The 18,144-nt window shown below is 38.9% G+C and overlaps 1 protein-coding gene across 3 annotated transcripts; it reads left to right on the top strand.

Annotated features, from left to right (window-relative positions):
- The first annotated feature begins 1,579 nt into the window (after positions 1–1,579).
- Positions 1,580–18,049, top strand: LOC103709514 (serine/threonine-protein kinase RHS3-like). 3 transcript variants are annotated; one of them, XR_016396534.1, is made up of 5 exons: positions 1,580–2,037; positions 2,681–3,568; positions 15,271–16,072; positions 16,895–17,059; positions 17,911–18,049. XR_016396534.1 is itself a non-coding variant. In XM_008794910.6 (3 exons), the coding sequence occupies exons 2-3, from the start codon at positions 2,781–2,783 to the stop codon at positions 16,124–16,126; spliced, it is 1,644 nt and encodes a 547-aa protein (XP_008793132.5). In that variant the 5' UTR covers positions 1,583–2,037; positions 2,681–2,780; the 3' UTR covers positions 16,127–16,246. The 3 variants fall into 3 exon arrangements, 2 of the variants coding, with proteins under 2 accessions (XP_008793132.5, XP_088560971.2); XM_008794910.6 differs by lacking the exons at positions 16,895–17,059; positions 17,911–18,049 and having other exon boundaries at positions 1,583–2,037; positions 15,271–16,246; XM_088704845.2 differs by lacking the exons at positions 1,580–2,037; positions 17,911–18,049 and having other exon boundaries at positions 2,052–3,568; positions 16,895–17,035.
- Positions 18,050–18,144: the final 95 nt, after the last annotated feature.

Below are 18,144 nucleotides of genomic sequence, written 5' to 3'. Positions count from 1 at the left end.
TTGTATATCTTGGATCTTTCATGCGAGTTGCATATATAAATCATCAGATACATGTATTATGAGTCGAATTTACCTTTTATAGAGAGAAACAAGATACCAACCAGCAGTTCAATCCCATAAACTAAGGTTTGTCATTTTATTGGATATCACCCCTCATTTGTCTTTTAAGATTTCGAACCAATTACAAAAACACAGCGACTTACAGACATCTTAATCATTCAAACAAGAACGCCAATGCCACCATATGCTTTATATTTTATATGGAAGGGGATACTCCCCGCCATCTACTTTATACCCACCTCACCCATCAAAGCAAAACTCAATTTCTCATTAGATTTTGTCATTTCTTGCTGGATTAGGGCTTTATATAATCAGCGTTCGGAACGAGTGCCGATGTCCTATGGAATTGAATCACCATCCCTTGTCTAAAGTGGCAAGTTTTCATGCCATCCAAATCAAAGTTCGGTGGTACCAATACTACTATTTAACCTTCTTAATTTTAGCCAAATAAAATTATTGCACCTTATATCATCCTATTGATTCATTTTGTTTCCCATTTCACATATCAACGACTTTTGAACTTGGTATAACACTATTGTAATGTCACTCTTGATCTCCCCTTGTATACAAACTAGATTTTCTTGAAATATCTTGCAATAGAATTGATGAACTTATCCAAGAGCAGGAGAGCATTTTGTCAAAACAAGTGTTAATGTACAAATATCGTAAGCTCAAGTACTTTATAATTTGGAGTCGATACTGGTTTTACGATAAGTTAGGTGTGGTGGATTGTATATTGAGTAGCAATATCTCATACTTTATATAAAATTTCAAACAAAGAAACAAAATATATGTTGAAATATATAATAAAAAGTAAAATAAAATAAAATATTTAAATTTTTAACTTAATATGATCAAATATTCGAGTTTCCTTGTCATTCTCTGCGAAATAACTCTATCCTCAATAGAGTACCTATATTTTCATTTTCTGAGTCCGGGGCTTCAATAATAAGCTGAACATATAAATTAAATCTACAGCATCTTGGCAATGTCAACCTCAATGAATTGGGTCTGCCACTGTATTTTAATGCCTTGGGCATTAGAAGTCTGAAAAATATCTCCAATTTGTCAAAACATTTCCAAAACTTTATCTTCTAAACATTACCATATATTGTACTCTACAATGCTCCAAATTTTAACATATATATATAAAAGGAATGCGTTAACAAAAAAAAAGGAATATAAACAACAAACAAAAGAAAAAGTTAAGTGGATCTCAACTATTGATATTTTATCTTATATTTAGAATATTTTTGGGGTGATTAGGCTGAAAAAAAAATTCTACCAGCAAAATTATAGGATGACAGGATGAGCTAGACCTATATTTATAAAAACTTATAAAAAACTTCGAAGTGAGCCGACCCAAATTTTATAAGAAGAAGAAAAAAAAATCTACTGATTATGCTAATTATATTAGCTCAATTTAGGAATCCAATACAATTTTTAGCTTAACCGTCAAAACAAACCCTCCGCGTGCTATTTCTTCGTCATTTTCCCCCCACGTGCACCGCACGTGCCCATACAATGCTCTCCCGCCTCAACTGCCCTCCTTTTTCCATCGGCAACTCTCCGAGTTACCCACCCCAAGCCCTCTCTCTTTCTTTCTCTCTCTATCTATATCTATTCTATTCTTGCGCTGATTTCAAATCTATATTTATCCAACTATTTGCATATGTATGGATTCCCTCTCCCCCCCCCTTTTTTTTTCTCTCTTCCTCTCCCCTCTCCTCTTCCTCCACGCTTTCCTCTCCCCTCCCAACGACCTCTCCAACCTTCTCCAATCCCTCGATTCTTTCGGGGGTGACTCTCCTCCCCAAATCCTGTTCGGGATTATCCGTATGGCTCGTGGTTCACGGAAATTTTCATCTTGTAGTTTGTCTGACCAAAGGTTGGAGATTGTGGAATTGATCGGGAATAGATGAGGGGGGCAAGAGAATATATCGGATTCCAAGGATAATTCGCTGTCCGACCAGCTTGGTATAAATTATTTCTCCCTTCTCCCTCTTCCGGGGCATTTACGTTCCAAGCTTTCGCTCCATTATTCTATTTGAGAATCTGAATTTTTATTTCGATTTATTAGTTTGACGTGGAATCATGCCTTAATTAATGATAACCCGATGCATAGGTTAGAAACCACCAAAATACATAAATTTTAGATTTTAAACTAGTATAAATCATATTTAAAGATTTAAATCAAAGGTTAATATAAACTGCATCGTCCAATAATATATGTATAATTTGATAGAATTCATCAAAAATATATTGTTTTTGGTTAAGCTCATGGAAAGAGAAAAAGAAATTAGAGTTATGGATGTTAATAGCACACATTGTGCCATTTTCTTTTTCTTTTTCTTTTCCCATCTCTTGTATTATTGGGCCTTTTATACATATTGAATTAACGGTTTGCAAAGGGATAACACCAATTGGACAAAATTTTACTATATAGTTGTACAAGTGCAAATATTTGCTGTTATATTTTTGGTAATATTTTAAGTTGCTTATTAATATTGCTCAGAAACCAGTTACTGTGCGTTATTCGTCTTTCTGCCATAACCATGCAACATGTTAACTCATCTATTTGTGGTGAGATAACATCAATAATTTTTATTGTCTGACGCAGATAGTCACACGGACTGTCAGTTGAATACTGTTTTTTTTTGAATAAATCATTGTGCAAGAACAGAAAATTGGAGACAATTTCAAAGTATAATAGTGATACAATGACAAGTCTGAGTCATGATACTGGAGCTGGGCGGTATCCCATTTCTTGCCCGAGCCCAAGCCGAAGACCTGTTGCAAATCTAGAAGCAACACCAGAGAAAGGGAAGAAAGCATTAAGCAACAAGAAAAAATTAGATCCAGTAACCAAAGATGGTACTGCTTTGACATCAGGGGACTCATGGCCATTGGTGTCAAGGCAACCAAGCTCCAGCCCTTGTCCGGAAATACCAATGAGATCAAAGGCATCATCCACCTCCATATCCTCCTCAACAGCAACATCATGCATGAATTCAAGTGACGCAAAGATCAGCAATTCAGGTACCTGCTCTGTAGACCGAGATAGCACTGGTAGCACCCGTAGTGACAGCTTAGACAGTTTCACTACAGCATCCATCAAGCGGCACTCTGGGAGTGATTCTCGTTGGAAGGCCATTCAGCTATGTTATTCCAAAGATCCCCCTCTTGGCCTAAACCATTTCTATCTCCTGAAGCGCCTTGGCTATGGAGACATTGGCAGTGTTTATCTTGTCGAGCTCAAGAACACTAGCACCTATTTTGCCATGAAGGTTATGGACAAGGCCTCACTTGTTAGTAGAAATAAGCTAATCCGGGCACAAACTGAAAGGGAAATTCTTGGCCTCCTTGATCATCCTTTTCTACCAACTTTATATTCCCATGTTGAGACAGGCAAGTTTTATTGCTTAGTCATGGAGTATTGTAGTGGAGGGAATCTAAACTCTCTCCGGCAGAAGCAGCCTAACAAGTATTTCAGTGAGCAGGCTGCACGGTGAGCTTCTAACTTTTATTCTGCTTCCTTCATTTACCACAATTTGTGTTAGTTAATTTCAGTTATTGTGATAAAATAATGTAGTAAATTGTAAGAAAGTTACATAGAGCCTTCAGTTCGAAGGCACATTCTAGCATTTAGTCATTTCACTACAACTATTTTTAATATTTCGTTTTCCCCTTGGTGAACCTCCCTGTGTGCGTCTTCTACTTTTTCTTTGTACCTTGGACGTGTGTTGGTTTTTCCCATTTCTTGCACTATTGTAATTCTTACTAATTGGTGGCTACTCACTGTTGCTTAGTTCTAGGAGGTGAAATTAGAATTTCATCTCACTCTTTTTTACAACTGTGCAAGAATCTTCCATTTGGCATGGATTATTTGTTGTAGTGCTTTATTTGCATGACTAACGGGAAACAGGAAATTTTGTGGTTAAAGTAATCAGAAAGACAGAGCAAATAAAATGACCTTTTCTTCTAGAAAGTAAAATAAATTATGTGCATTATGTCATTCAAGATGCAGAACCTTTACTTTAATGGCATAGAGATACTCTTGGAGCATGTACATCTCAATATCAACCCCTATTTCCAGCACAAGAAAGTGAGAATGTCCGTGCGATGGTGGAGATGCTCTATAAGTTGTCTGAAGTTAATTTTAGTAAATTCCATAATTGGCAGTCCACCTACTTAAAGAATCACTTTTCTAAATGTGACTAAGGAGAGTAGCAGAGACGATTCTACAGGAGTTAGTAGTTTGTTGTGGGGGTTGGGGGATGCATATTTGGAGAATATCTAATGCGTAGAGAGAGGGTTAATGTATCAAGATGTTGGTTTTCTCTGTGGTTTAAAGCAAGGCAGGAATTCTGGTGAGCCTTTTCAGTGAGGGAGGGAAATTCTTTTAAAATAAAAGGAGCATGGAAGGGTGTCAGGTGGAAAATTAAGATAATATGATGAGAAGGGGAGGAATATCTCATATCTCAATGAGGTAAAGTTGCCTTTATTTCAGATGGTAAACACCTCATATGGAATAATCTGGAAATATTGGGAAGGCATGCCTTACTGGGTGTTCAAATATTATGGAGATAGTGTTAGGGTTTCCCAGTGCCCTAGGGCGCAGCGGAAGATACGGGATTATAAAATTTTCTTATAAAACCCATTATATGAAACCCTAATAAGCCAAGATCACCTTAATAGTATAACCAAATAATGTAGAAAATATAATCTTGGTATAGAAGAATACCTATCACGCTATATCCAATATGTCTGAAGATGTCCTAAGGTGCCCAAATGTTCACCCTCCGATGTTGATCCACACAGGAATGGGTTCAAGACTCTAGCTCCACCAAAACTTGATTCTAATTGTTCAATCCTTCCAAAGGATTTAATTGGCTGATTTTTCTTCACTTCCTTCTTCCTTTCTACCTCTAAAACATTCACTAGCCTTTTTGTCCTAAAGAAGACCCTCTTGTCTTGGGTTAGGACAAAAGAGAGAGGCTTGTAAGAAAGAAGGGATAAGGGAGAGAGAAGGAGAGGCTTTTTCTTGGATGATCTTTAGAACCCCAAGGCACCTCCTATTTATAAGAGATGGAGGGATGCATCATAAAGGGATGCATCCCATCCACACACCTCATCATGATGAGGCATGTGCCAAGAGATGCATCCCATCATGATGGGGTGCTAAGGAGAAGGGTGTATCAACTTCTTTCTCACATCTCCCTCTTAAATCCTGATGATCCAAGGGCCCAAATGCAGTGAACCAAAGCCAATGGTCCAGATCTAGGTGCCATCTAATGGTCCAGATCAAGACATCATCATCCAGGGTGCCATCCAATGGTCCAGAAGTAAGATGCCATCACCGATGGTCCAGATTCAGGCGCTGAGCAACGGTCCAGATCTTTCATCCAGAGAGCCATCCAGTGGTCCAGATTCAGGCGCTGAGCAACGGTCCAGATCTTTCATCCAGAGAGCCATCCAGTGGTCCAGATTCAGGCGCTAACCAGTGGACCAGATCCTTCATCCAGGAAGCCATCCAATGGTCCAGATGAAGGCGCCAACCAGTGGACCAGATCCTTCATCCAGGAAGCGATCCAATGGTCCAGAAGTGAAGGCCCTATCAAACCCAATCCAATTGGGTTTAACCAACTTAAAGAAAATATTAAACCTAATCAAATCAGGTCTAATTAAAGCCAAATGGGTTTCAACTCTTGGCTAACCCATATTAGGTCATGATCTAATCATATTAGATCAACCAAATCTAAGAATCATATTCGAATTTAATTTGAATCAGGAGCTAGGGTTTGCAATACGTGCTAGCATGTTCATCTTGCAAACATGATCTAATCCAATTAGACCCTTGATCAATTCCCTTGTGTGTGACCCATTGGGTTCCTTATCTTAGCCAGCAGTAGGTGCAGGTGCAAGTTGACCTAACCTGATTAGAATACCTCTAATCCAATTTAGGTTCAATTTAGTGCTAAACCTGACTTAGCAATCAGAACCTTTCTGATGCTTTGATCTAATCAAACTCTTTGATCCGATCAACCCACAAGACATGATTGACGTCTAGCAACGTATCATGTCTACCCGGAAGATGAGGAATGTATTGGACAAATCCAAACATACCCTTCAGTGGAAAGTTACTGTGCAATTCAATCCCTCAGTCATACTACATCCTGAATAAGTGCTCGAGTATGGATCAATATCAAACTCAATCACTTATTCATGTCTCTCTCAATCTTTTATATGATAATTCAAACAATGAAACATTAGAAACTCTTTCTAATATTCATTTTGCTTTGATCAAAGGCTTCTTGAATCATCATAAGATTAGAGTAAGTAGGATGTTACCTTCTCTTACTAGAAGTGACTGATTCCTTGTTGACCTACTCACAACCTTCGTACAAAATCCACCATATCCAGAATACCCCGTACACAACGCAATGTCGTGAATGAGGGTAAACCAAAATATAGCTTCAAGTGCACAAGGTACCATGGTGATCTCAGGTCTAAGGATCACTTGCACAACTCCCACTATGAGAACCATCTTTTGATAATTAAGTAAGAATCCATAAGATGTTCTCATGGCTGGTCATTTCAGTGAACTCATTCCTCTAATGAGCACCCACATCTTTGTATTAGTGTCTGACACAAGTGATTGTGAGATCAATCACCCTCTACATTGAGCATACATAAGATGTGCCAGTCTTTCCGGTAATATTGATCCCCGACTCAATATACCAATTTGACTGGGAATATTCTAAATTAGGATTTTAGGATTTTAGGTCTCACTGGTATAATCTCATCATAACCCTAAAATCAATGTCCTAATTTATGGGGTTCATCATCCAATAATAAAATAGATAAGCAGCAAATGATGAAACACAATGCCTTTATTGATATATATCGAGTGTCAAAGTACATGATTTGGAGGATTACAAAGAGAAACCCATCAAATGATTGGCTTATAGGGCATCTACTCTTTCAATCTCCCACTTGCACTAAAGCCAATCGCCCTTATATTTTAACCCCATACAATCGAGGTGACGATTGAATTGCTGCTGTGGTAGAGCTTTAGTAAATGGGTCTGCTATATTGTTCTTTGTGTCTACTCGTTCAATCTTGACGTCTTGTCTTTCGATTATCTCTCGAACAAGGTGGAAGCGTCTCAAAATGTGCTTGGATCTATGATGAGACCTTGGTTCCTTAGCCTGTACAACTGCTCCAGTGTTATCGCAATAAACTGGGACTGGTCCGGCAATCTCAGGAACTACACCCAGCTCTGTGATGAACTTCTTCATCCAGACTGCTTCCTTAGCAGCTTCACTAACAGCTATGTATTCTGCCTCAGTAGTTGAGTCAGCTACAGTTTGCTGTTTGGAACTTTTCCAACTCACAGCTCCACCATTCAAAGTGAAGATATATCCAGAGATTGACTTACTATCATCTGGATCAGATTGAAAGCTAGAATCTGAATAGCCTTCTAGTTTCAATTCTGATCCTCCATAAATCAGAAAAACATCTCTAGTCCTTCTCAAGTATTTGAGAATGCTTTTCACAATTTTCCAATGATCCTCCCCGGGATCTGCCTGAAATCTACTTACCATGCCCAAGGCATAAGCTACATCAGGCCTGGTACATAACATAGCATACATGATCGACCCTACTGCCGAAGCATAGGGAATAGAACTCATTCTATTCCTCTCTTCAGATGTCTTAGGAGACATCTTCCTAGAGAGTTGTATGCCATGTCCTATGGGTAAGAAACCTTTCTTACTTCCATCCATGTTGAACCTCTTCAGCACATTATCAATGTACCTAGACTGGGACAAACCTAGCATCCTTTTAGATCTATCTCTATAGATCCTTATACCAAGTATATAGGATGCTTCACCCAAGTCTTTCATGGAAAATTTCTTTGATAGCCAAGTCTTGACCGATTGCATCATTGGAACATCATTTCCAATGACCAATATATCGTCCACATATAATATCAAGAAGACAATAGCACTCCCACTAGTCTTCTTGTACACACAAGGTTCATCTATATTTTTAATGAAGCCAAACTCTTTGACTATCATATCAAAATGGATGTTCCAACTCCTAGATGCCTGCTTTAATCCATAAATGGATTTCTTAAGCCTACATACTTGATTTGCTCTCCCTTTTGAGACAAATCCCTCTGGCTGTGTCATATAAACCTCTTCCTCAAGGTGACCATTAAGAAAGGCGGTTTTGACATCCATCTGCCATATCTCATAATCATAGTATGCAGCTATAGCAAGGATAATCCGAATAGATTTGAGCATAGCTACTGGCGAAAAAGTTTCATCATAATCAATGCCTTGTTTTTGCCTGAAACCTTTTGCCACTAGCCTGGCCTTGTAGGTTTCTACTTGGCCATCAGCTCCTATCTTCATCTTGTATACCCATTTGCACCCTATTGGAATCACTCCCTCAGGTGCATCAACCAAAGTCCACACTTGGTTTGTATACATAGAATCTATCTCGGATTTCATGGCGTCTAGCCATCTGTCAGAGTCCCTACTCTTGACAGCTTCCGAATAGGTCAGAGGGTCATCGTTATCAATGATGTGGGCTTCATCATTCTCAATGATAAATCCATACCTCTTAGGTGCATTTCGCACTCTTTCTAACCTTCGGAGAGGAGTAGTGTGTAGTGGTTGTACCTCTTCCATGGGTACATCTGGTTGAGGATTATTATGTGTCTCACCTTGTAGGTCTTGAACTTCATCAAGTTCAATTCTTCTATCCTTGCCTTTTTCTAAGAAAAACTCTTTTTCCAAGAAAGTGGCATGCCTAGCAACAAATACCTTTTGTTCGGTAGGATCATAGAAGATATATCCTAAACTGTCTTTAGGATAACCTACAAATATACATTTGTCCGATCTAGCACTTAGCTTATGTCCAAAATTTCTTTTGACATAAGCATGACAACCCCATATCTTAAGATACTTAAGATTAGGTTTCTTTCCTTTCCATATCTCATATGGAGTGCTAGATACAGACTTAGATGGTACTCTATTTAATACTAATGCAGCAGTTTCTAGGGCATGTCCCCAAAAGGAAATTGGAAGATTTGTGAAGCACATCATGGACCGTACCATATCTAATAAGGTACGATTCCTTCTTTCAGCTACACCATTTAATTGTGGCGTATATGGAGGTGTCCATTCAGAGAGTATACCCTTTAATTTAAGATAGTCTAAAAATTCACTAGAAAGGTATTCTCCTCCTCGATCAGATCGAAGGATTTTAATACACTTTCCAGTTTGTTTTTCGACCATACTTTGATACTCTTTAAATTTATCAAAGGCTTCGGATTTATGTTTCATTAGATATACAAAACCGAACCTTGATAAGTCATCAGTAAATGTGATGAAGTAAGAGTATCCACCTCTAGCTGGAGTTGATATAGGACCGCACACATCAGTGTGTACGAGTTCTAACAACTCACTTGCCCTTTCTCCATGTCCCGAGAATGGAGACTTGGTCATTTTACCCATAAGACAAGATTCACAAGTTCCTAATGATTCAAAATCATAAGGATCAAAGAATTTATCTTTATACAACTTATGTAACCTTGTCTCACTAATATGACCTAATCGGTAATGCCAGAGGAGGGTATTATTAATATTTTCTCTTTTTCTTTTATTATCTTTGCCAATATGAAACATAACATTATTAAGACATAATACTAAAAGACCATTTTCCATAGTGCCATGACAATAATACTCATTAGATAAAGAAATAGAGCAACCATTGCTCTTTCCATTTATTTCGAATCCTTTCTTAAGCAACAAAGGAATTGAAATTACATTTCTAATGATTTTTGGCATAAAATAACAGTCTTCTAGCTTCAAGAACTTTCCGGAGGGTAGTTCCAGTATGTAGGTGCCAACAGCTTCAGCCTGGATGGATTCTCCTCCAGCGCCATATAGCTCGAAGTCACCTTTCTTCAGTCTTCTAATTTTCTGCAGTCCATGCAAAGATTTGCATATGTGAGAACCACAACCGGTATCCAATACCCATGAATTAGAATCAGAAGAACTTAATGTCATATTGGCATGTAATAAAAACATACCTTTTGATGCAACACTTGCATCAGGCTTCACACTTGCAAGAAAGCTCTTGCAGTTCCTTTTCCAATGCCCCGTCTTGCCACAGTGGAAACAGGTATCGGGTCCAGAGATTTTCTTTCCCTTCTTCTTTTTGATGCGACTCTTAGGGTTTAGTTTTTTCTTTGAACCCTTATTGCCCGACTTCTTCTTTGAGCTCTCACCAACAAGAAGGATCGGACCCTTGTCCTTCTTGATGTGAGACTCTGCTATTTTCAGCATATTTAGAAGCTGAGGCAGGGAAGAATTCAGTTTGTTCATGTGATAATTCACGACAAACTGCGAGAATGAGTCGGGTAGTGATTGCAGGATCAAATCCTGACTGAGCTCACTGTCCATAGCAAAACCAAGTTGACTTAATCGAATGATTAAGTCTATAACCTTTAAACAGTGGTCTTGCACAGACGATCCCTCGATCATTCTAGCACGGAACAACTGTTTAGATATCTCATATCTAGCTGTTCTGCTCTGCTCACCATATAACTCCTTTAAGTTAAGGAATATGGAGTGAGTATCCATGCTATCATGCTGCCTCTGCAATTCATTATTCATAGAAGCAAGCATGATACATTTGACAGTCAAACTGTCATTTTTTCACATACGATATGTGGCCAATTCCTCCTCAGTTGCATCTTCCCCTGCTGACCCTAGGTCAGGGGTTTCAAGAATGTAGGAAAGTTTTTCTTGTGTGAGAACAATCTTTAAATTTCTCAACCAATCCATATAGTTGGGACCAGTCAATTTGTTTGTATCTAAGATACCTCTAAGTGAGAGTGAAGATGCCATTTTTGCAGAATTAATCTATAATTACAAAGAACACTAATATAAGCAGACCAATCATGATGACATGTATTCAATCAGACAAGGACTTCTATCTAATTGTTACTCCCACTATTTTTATCGAATGTCATAACCCTCAAATATGATGAACGAGAAAATACTAATTTTCTTAGTGGGGTTGAGATCCAAATTCCTTATAAAAGACCTTGTGGGAATCACAACAAGCCCTTATAAGTTCAAAGGTAGGAAACTCTTTCCAATTGTATCCCATGCAATTCCCAACTTTATTCTGTCCTCTAGCACACATATAGTCTTGTGGGAATCACAACAAACTATTGTGTCTAGTTAAGTCAAACCCTTCATTTTTATACAGTCATATTTGAATAATGCTGCCCTTGTGGGAATCACAACAAGGCAACATATTAAAATATGCCATATGCATCATATGTACCAAGATATTACAATATCAATCCCTAATACTAGCCTTGTGGGAATCACAACAAGCTAGCGTAGATATTGACATAATAATATCTAAGCATGAAGGAAGGACCTTTATAGTGTTATATCAGCAATTAGCTTTTCCATGGAGGTCAATCAAATAGTTGGCCAGATAAGCAGATGGGAGGCTCTCCTTACTTAGTAAGGTCCTAATTAAATAACCACCTGTAGCCTCTTTCCTAGACACCAACTTAGTCAATTGATTCAGAATGGCTCAGCTTAAAGCAATTAACACTACGACTTAATTATGAATTTAGTGAGGGCTTTCAAATAATAGTATCTTACTAACATTAAGCTCAACCATAAAGGACAATCAAATAATTGGCCAGGAAAGCAGGTGGGAGGCACCCCTCACTCAGAGAGTGAGGTCCTAATTAAGTAACCACCTGTGGCTTCCTTCCTAGACACCAACTGAGTCGATTGTTCCAGAATGGGTCAGCCCAAAGTTTTCATACTACTATATTGGTCTCATTGCATATTCTATAATTTAGTACTAGCAATTATACTGTGCTACAACATGAATATAACACTATCTCATAGCATAAACTAATCATGCATACAAACAACCTAGCTATCTCATAGCATCAAGATAATAGCATGTATTATCATTTGGTTAAACTGATTAAGGGTGGCTCTGATACCACTGTTAGGGTTTCCCAGTGCCCTAGGGCGCAGCGGAAGATACGGGATTATAAAATTTTCTTATAAAACCCATTATATGAAACCCTAATAAGCCAAGATCACCTTAATAGTATAACCAAATAATGTAGAAAATATAATCTTGGTATAGAAGAATACCTATCACGCTATATCCAATATGTCTGAAGATGTCCTAAGGTGCCCAAATGTTCACCCTCCGATGTTGATCCACACAGGAATGGGTTCAAGACTCTAGCTCCACCAAAACTTGATTCTAATTGTTCAATCCTTCCAAAGGATTTAATTGGCTGATTTTTCTTCACTTCCTTCTTCCTTTCTACCTCTAAAACATTCACTAGCCTTTTTGTCCTAAAGAAGACCCTCTTGTCTTGGGTTAGGACAAAAGAGAGAGGCTTGTAAGAAAGAAGGGATAAGGGAGAGAGAAGGAGAGGCTTTTTCTTGGATGATCTTTAGAACCCCAAGGCACCTCCTATTTATAAGAGATGGAGGGATGCATCATAAAGGGATGCATCCCATCCACACACCTCATCATGATGAGGCATGTGCCAAGAGATGCATCCCATCATGATGGGGTGCTAAGGAGAAGGGTGTATCAACTTCTTTCTCACATCTCCCTCTTAAATCCTGATGATCCAAGGGCCCAAATGCAGTGAACCAAAGCCAATGGTCCAGATCTAGGTGCCATCTAATGGTCCAGATCAAGACATCATCATCCAGGGTGCCATCCAATGGTCCAGAAGTAAGATGCCATCACCGATGGTCCAGATTCAGGCGCTGAGCAACGGTCCAGATCTTTCATCCAGAGAGCCATCCAGTGGTCCAGATTCAGGCGCTGAGCAACGGTCCAGATCTTTCATCCAGAGAGCCATCCAGTGGTCCAGATTCAGGCGCTAACCAGTGGACCAGATCCTTCATCCAGGAAGCCATCCAATGGTCCAGATGAAGGCGCCAACCAGTGGACCAGATCCTTCATCCAGGAAGCGATCCAATGGTCCAGAAGTGAAGGCCCTATCAAACCCAATCCAATTGGGTTTAACCAACTTAAAGAAAATATTAAACCTAATCAAATCAGGTCTAATTAAAGCCAAATGGGTTTCAACTCTTGGCTAACCCATATTAGGTCATGATCTAATCATATTAGATCAACCAAATCTAAGAATCATATTCGAATTTAATTTGAATCAGGAGCTAGGGTTTGCAACACGTGCTAGCATGTTCATCTTGCAAACATGATCTAATCCAATTAGACCCTTGATCAATTCCCTTGTGTGTGACCCATTGGGTTCCTTATCTTAGCCAGCAGTAGGTGCAGGTGCAAGTTGACCTAACCTGATTAGAATACCTCTAATCCAATTTAGGTTCAATTTAGTGCTAAACCTGACTTAGCAATCAGAACCTTTCTGATGCTTTGATCTAATCAAACTCTTTGATCCGATCAACCCACAAGACATGATTGACGTCTAGCAACGTATCATGTCTACCCGGAAGATGAGGAATGTATTGGACAAATCCAAACATACCCTTCAGTGGAAAGTTACTGTGCAATTCAATCCCTCAGTCATACTACATCCTGAATAAGTGCTCGAGTATGGATCAATATCAAACTCAATCACTTATTCATGTCTCTCTCAATCTTTTATATGATAATTCAAACAATGAAACATTAGAAACTCTTTCTAATATTCATTTTGCTTTGATCAAAGGCTTCTTGAATCATCATAAGATTAGAGTAAGTAGGATGTTACCTTCTCTTACTAGAAGTGACTGATTCCTTGTTGACCTACTCACAACCTTCGTACAAAATCCACCATATCCAGAATACCCCGTACACAACGCAATGTCGTGAATGAGGGTAAACCAAAATATAGCTTCAAGTGCACAAGGTACCATGGTGATCTCAGGTCTAAGGATCACTTGCACAACTCCCACTATGAGAACCATCTTTTGATAATTAAGTAAGAATCCATAAGATGTTCTCATGGCTGGTCATTTCAGTGAACTCATTCCTCTAATGAGCACCCACATCTTTGTATTAGTGTCTGACACAAGTGATTGTGAGATCAATCACCCTCTACATTGAGCATACATAAGATGTGCCAGTCTTTCCGGTAATATTGATCCCCGACTCAATATACCAATTTGACTGGGAATATTCTAAATTAGGATTTTAGGATTTTAGGTCTCACTGGTATAATCTCATCATAACCCTAAAATCAATGTCCTAATTTATGGGGTTCATCATCCAATAATAAAATAGATAAGCAGCAAATGATGAAACACAATGCCTTTATTGATATATATCGAGTGTCAAAGTACATGATTTGGAGGATTACAAAGAGAAACCCATCAAATGATTGGCTTATAGGGCATCTACTCTTTCAGATAGTGTGGTCTATTTTGGGCTAGTAGCTCTAAACAAACCCCCTCGACACCCCCCCCCCCCCCCCCCCCAACTCTTTTTTTTGAGTTGATCCTTGAGAATCCAATAATTTTGTGTTGATAGACATTGATTTAGGGGTGGCATTTTATTTTAGAGTTCAGATTAGATTACGAGTCAATATTCTGAGTTAGAACTATCTCAGTGGATCCTAGTTTGGATTCTCTTCTTTTCTGAGTCAATCACTAGGCAAGTCCTGTTCACAAGCTTAAAACATGATTCATTTAGTACATATATTGATGTGTTGAGAGTAGTGAGCTTTTTTTTTTAAAAAAAAGAAGAAAATAGAACGTAGATAAAGTATAAAGCATGAGTTTTCTTTTCCTTAGGTGGATGCTAGAATGTTCTGTTCCTATTTTCTTCCTCTTCTTTTCTCTTCATTTCCCTTGCTAAAAAACAACAGACTATTGTTGCAGATTCAAACCACAACCTCAATTGTAGTTTCTTTCTAAAGAAAATCCCCACTCATAACTCAATTATCTAGTCTCACCCTTCACTTTAAAAAGAAAATCCATATTGTCTTGTTTGTCATCACCAGAATCTTCACTTCTCGTATACAGTTTTCTTTGTGCCCCATATGAACATATAGTGAGAGTCCAAGTTCAACAAATCAATCTCTGATTCGTTGTAGGAATATTTCAAACTTTGTTCATTTCAACAATTTGTTCATACATGTTTCTGCATTGTTTGGAACAGTTTTTATGCTTCTGAGGTGTTGCTTGCACTCGAGTACTTGCACATGCTTGGTGTTATATATAGGGACCTGAAGCCGGAAAATGTACTTGTCAGAGAGGATGGCCATATTATGCTATCCGACTTCGACCTGTCACTGCGGTGCTCCGTCAATCCAACACTTGTCAAGTCCTCATCCACTCATGATGGCATCGGCGAAAGCATGCTTGACAGTGAGCATGCAGTACAGGGCTGTGTCCAACCAACGGCATTCTTTCCCCGCATACTTCCTAAAAGGAACCGGAAGTCCAAATCGGACTTTGGCCTTGAGAAAGGGGCCCTCCCAGAACTAATGGCGGAGCCAACAAATGCACGCTCGATGTCATTCGTTGGGACTCATGAGTATCTGGCCCCTGAGATCATCCGAGGAGAGGGCCATGGCAGTGCAGTTGACTGGTGGACGTTTGGCATCTTTTTGTATGAGCTAATGCATGGGAAAACACCTTTCAAGGGGTCGGGAAATCGAGATACACTTTTAAATGTAGTAGGCCGGCCATTGAAGTTCCCAGAGGTGCCGGTGGTGAGTTCAGTTGCCCGAGACCTCATTCGCAGCCTCTTGGTGAAGGACCCAGAGAAAAGGATTGCGTACCGAAGAGGTGCCACCGAGATTAAGCAACATCCATTTTTCGAGGGGGTGAACTGGGCATTGGTGAGGAGCTCCACACCACCTCATATACCTGAACCAGTGGACTTTGCACGATTCGCTTGCAAGGAAGTTCATAACCTTGGGAAGAAGGCCACTGAATTTGGCATTACTGGTAATGATGTGAGTAAGGTCAACACAAATGATTCTTCTCATCTTGATTTTGAGTATTTTTGACCAAATGTTTTGACTAGTTGTAGATAAGATACTGGCAAAATCATTGTTATACATCCTCATGAGAGAATGACTTATCAATAGAATTATTTGTGAGAATGGAAGTTGAATAATCAATGGAAAGGTGCTTGGGCTCTTTTGGTTCAATGACTGATGGCGAGGATGGTCTTCTTGCAACTATTTTCTCATTTCTTTTCTTCTACAAAATTCTTTTTTTTTTCCTTTCATGATTTGGTGGATGCTCCAACTTCTCTTTTTTATTTAGAGGAACAAACATAGTAAACTAGTCTTTGCTCTAAAACAAGGTTACCTATAACAACAGCTATTGGTTTGTATGACTTATGTTGGAGCTATGTTGAATTTCATTTCGATCAGGGTGAAAAGGACTACTTTTTCTCATCGCATATTTTAGATTATTAGTCGTGCTACTTATCTGATACAACAGCAGCTCTGCTTATTTGAAGAGGAGCAGCTGTTGCCCATCTGGTGAGGAAGTGTTTCCCTTGCTTTAACAATGTTTTGCTTTTGCTAGGAAGCCATCATCTATCTCATTTTTAACTTTTAGATGGTCATCCTTGGCAAAACTAAATTACTTCCCTATGCACGACCCTCTCACTTTATCTACTCTGTAACATGATTGAACACATATATGATGGGTGATTGTTTCCTTTCAGAGCCTCCATACATGCTTTCCTATTACTTTATGGTTCTCATATTTTGAAGGCAGAACAGTCTCACAAATCAAATAAATCTCTTCATGGTTGACAACAGGTGAACTCTCTTTTCCAGTCACATGTTAAACAAAAGAGATGGAATGAGTACATTCCTTATATCCACCAACATCCATCTTTTCTATTGCATTCTGTAGTCTGAATGCAAGGCAGGGATTCACCCCATGCATGAAGTAAAAGCATGATGCGGTCCCCGGTAGTAAAGGTAAATGAGGATAGAGCTGTAAATATCTCCCTTCTTGAGTTACTGCATGTTATGTTATCTCTCTGCTAGCTGGTTGTAATCTCCTCCTCACCATCATTCATCTCATCATCATCATCTTCTGTTTCCTTTGATGTAGTTTCTGCAGTGACTTGGAGAAGTGAATTTATTATTTCCATATTTTTGGTGATAACCACTAGGGATTCATAGTTGGACAAAGGGCTTCAAAAGCTATTCTTTGCCGGTATTTAATTCCTATCAACAGCTTTTTGACCTTGCAATGCTGCATCATTAGGATCCAGCAATAGGGCTTCAAAAGCTATTCTTTGCCAAGATAGGACCCCACATTGCTCCTAAATCATTAAATTTCACATCAGAACAACTTACATCCATGCATTAGTTACCTACCGACCACTTTTTTTCTTGATGATTAAGCCTTAAAGACTGAATACAGAGGCTATGTGGCATATTAATTCCCTAATTCTACAACCAAACTGGCTTCATGAGCATTCATGCTATGCGTACTGCATGACAAATGCATCTAGCTGCACTGTACCTGAAATGATCTGAAAATCTTTAAACACCTGAGAAAAATTCAAGCCCGTTCTCCCTATCTGAACAAAGGTTAGACACCAACTACCTAGCAAAGCCCTTATTTGTCACAAGGCCTTCTTGAAAACAAATAAACTTTACGAGCAGAAAAGAATGGTGACCAATTTTATACTAATGAATACTTTGACAGTGTTTTTGTGAGTGATGATGCTTACATGAAACAGTTGATGCATGGTGATTTCTCTTTTCATGATGTGGAATTGCAGCTCTTAGCTGACACCCTGCTGATTTCTCTACTTCAGCCAGCAGTGTAGGATGAGGAGGGTGTTCTCGAAAATTTATCCATGAAGAGGGGCTTTCACCAAGAGGAGGGTGTTCTGATCCGACGGCCCGTTGGATCCGCTTTTAATACACTCGAGAGCTTTAGCTTTTCTTTTCAAAAAGAAGAGAAAGGAAGAAAGAGAACCCGAAAGCCGAGAGGCACCACCACTTCAATACCATTCATTCCTGTGAAACTCTCCTTGCAGCTCCTTTGT

The sequence above is a fragment of the Phoenix dactylifera genome, chromosome 9 (assembly GCF_051530095.1).
Source record: "Phoenix dactylifera cultivar Ajwa chromosome 9, Ajwa_hap1_PhDact_Kaust_v1.1, whole genome shotgun sequence".
Classification (NCBI taxonomy): domain Eukaryota; kingdom Viridiplantae; phylum Streptophyta; class Magnoliopsida; order Arecales; family Arecaceae; genus Phoenix; species Phoenix dactylifera.
This window is presented reverse-complemented; position numbering and strand designations above follow the sequence as displayed.

Coding starts and splice junctions, on each gene's coding strand:
- LOC103709514 (XM_088704845.2), top strand. CDS start 2,781: ATGACAAGTCTGAGTCATGATACTGGAGCTGGGCGGTATCCCATTTCT. Junction 3,569..15,270: donor TTCAGTGAGCAGGCTGCACG/GTGAGCTTCTAA, acceptor TGTTTGGAACAG/TTTTTATGCTTCTGAGGTGT. Junction 16,073..16,894: donor TTGGCATTACTGGTAATGAT/GTGAGTAAGGTC, acceptor GGTTGACAACAG/GTGAACTCTCTTTTCCAGTC.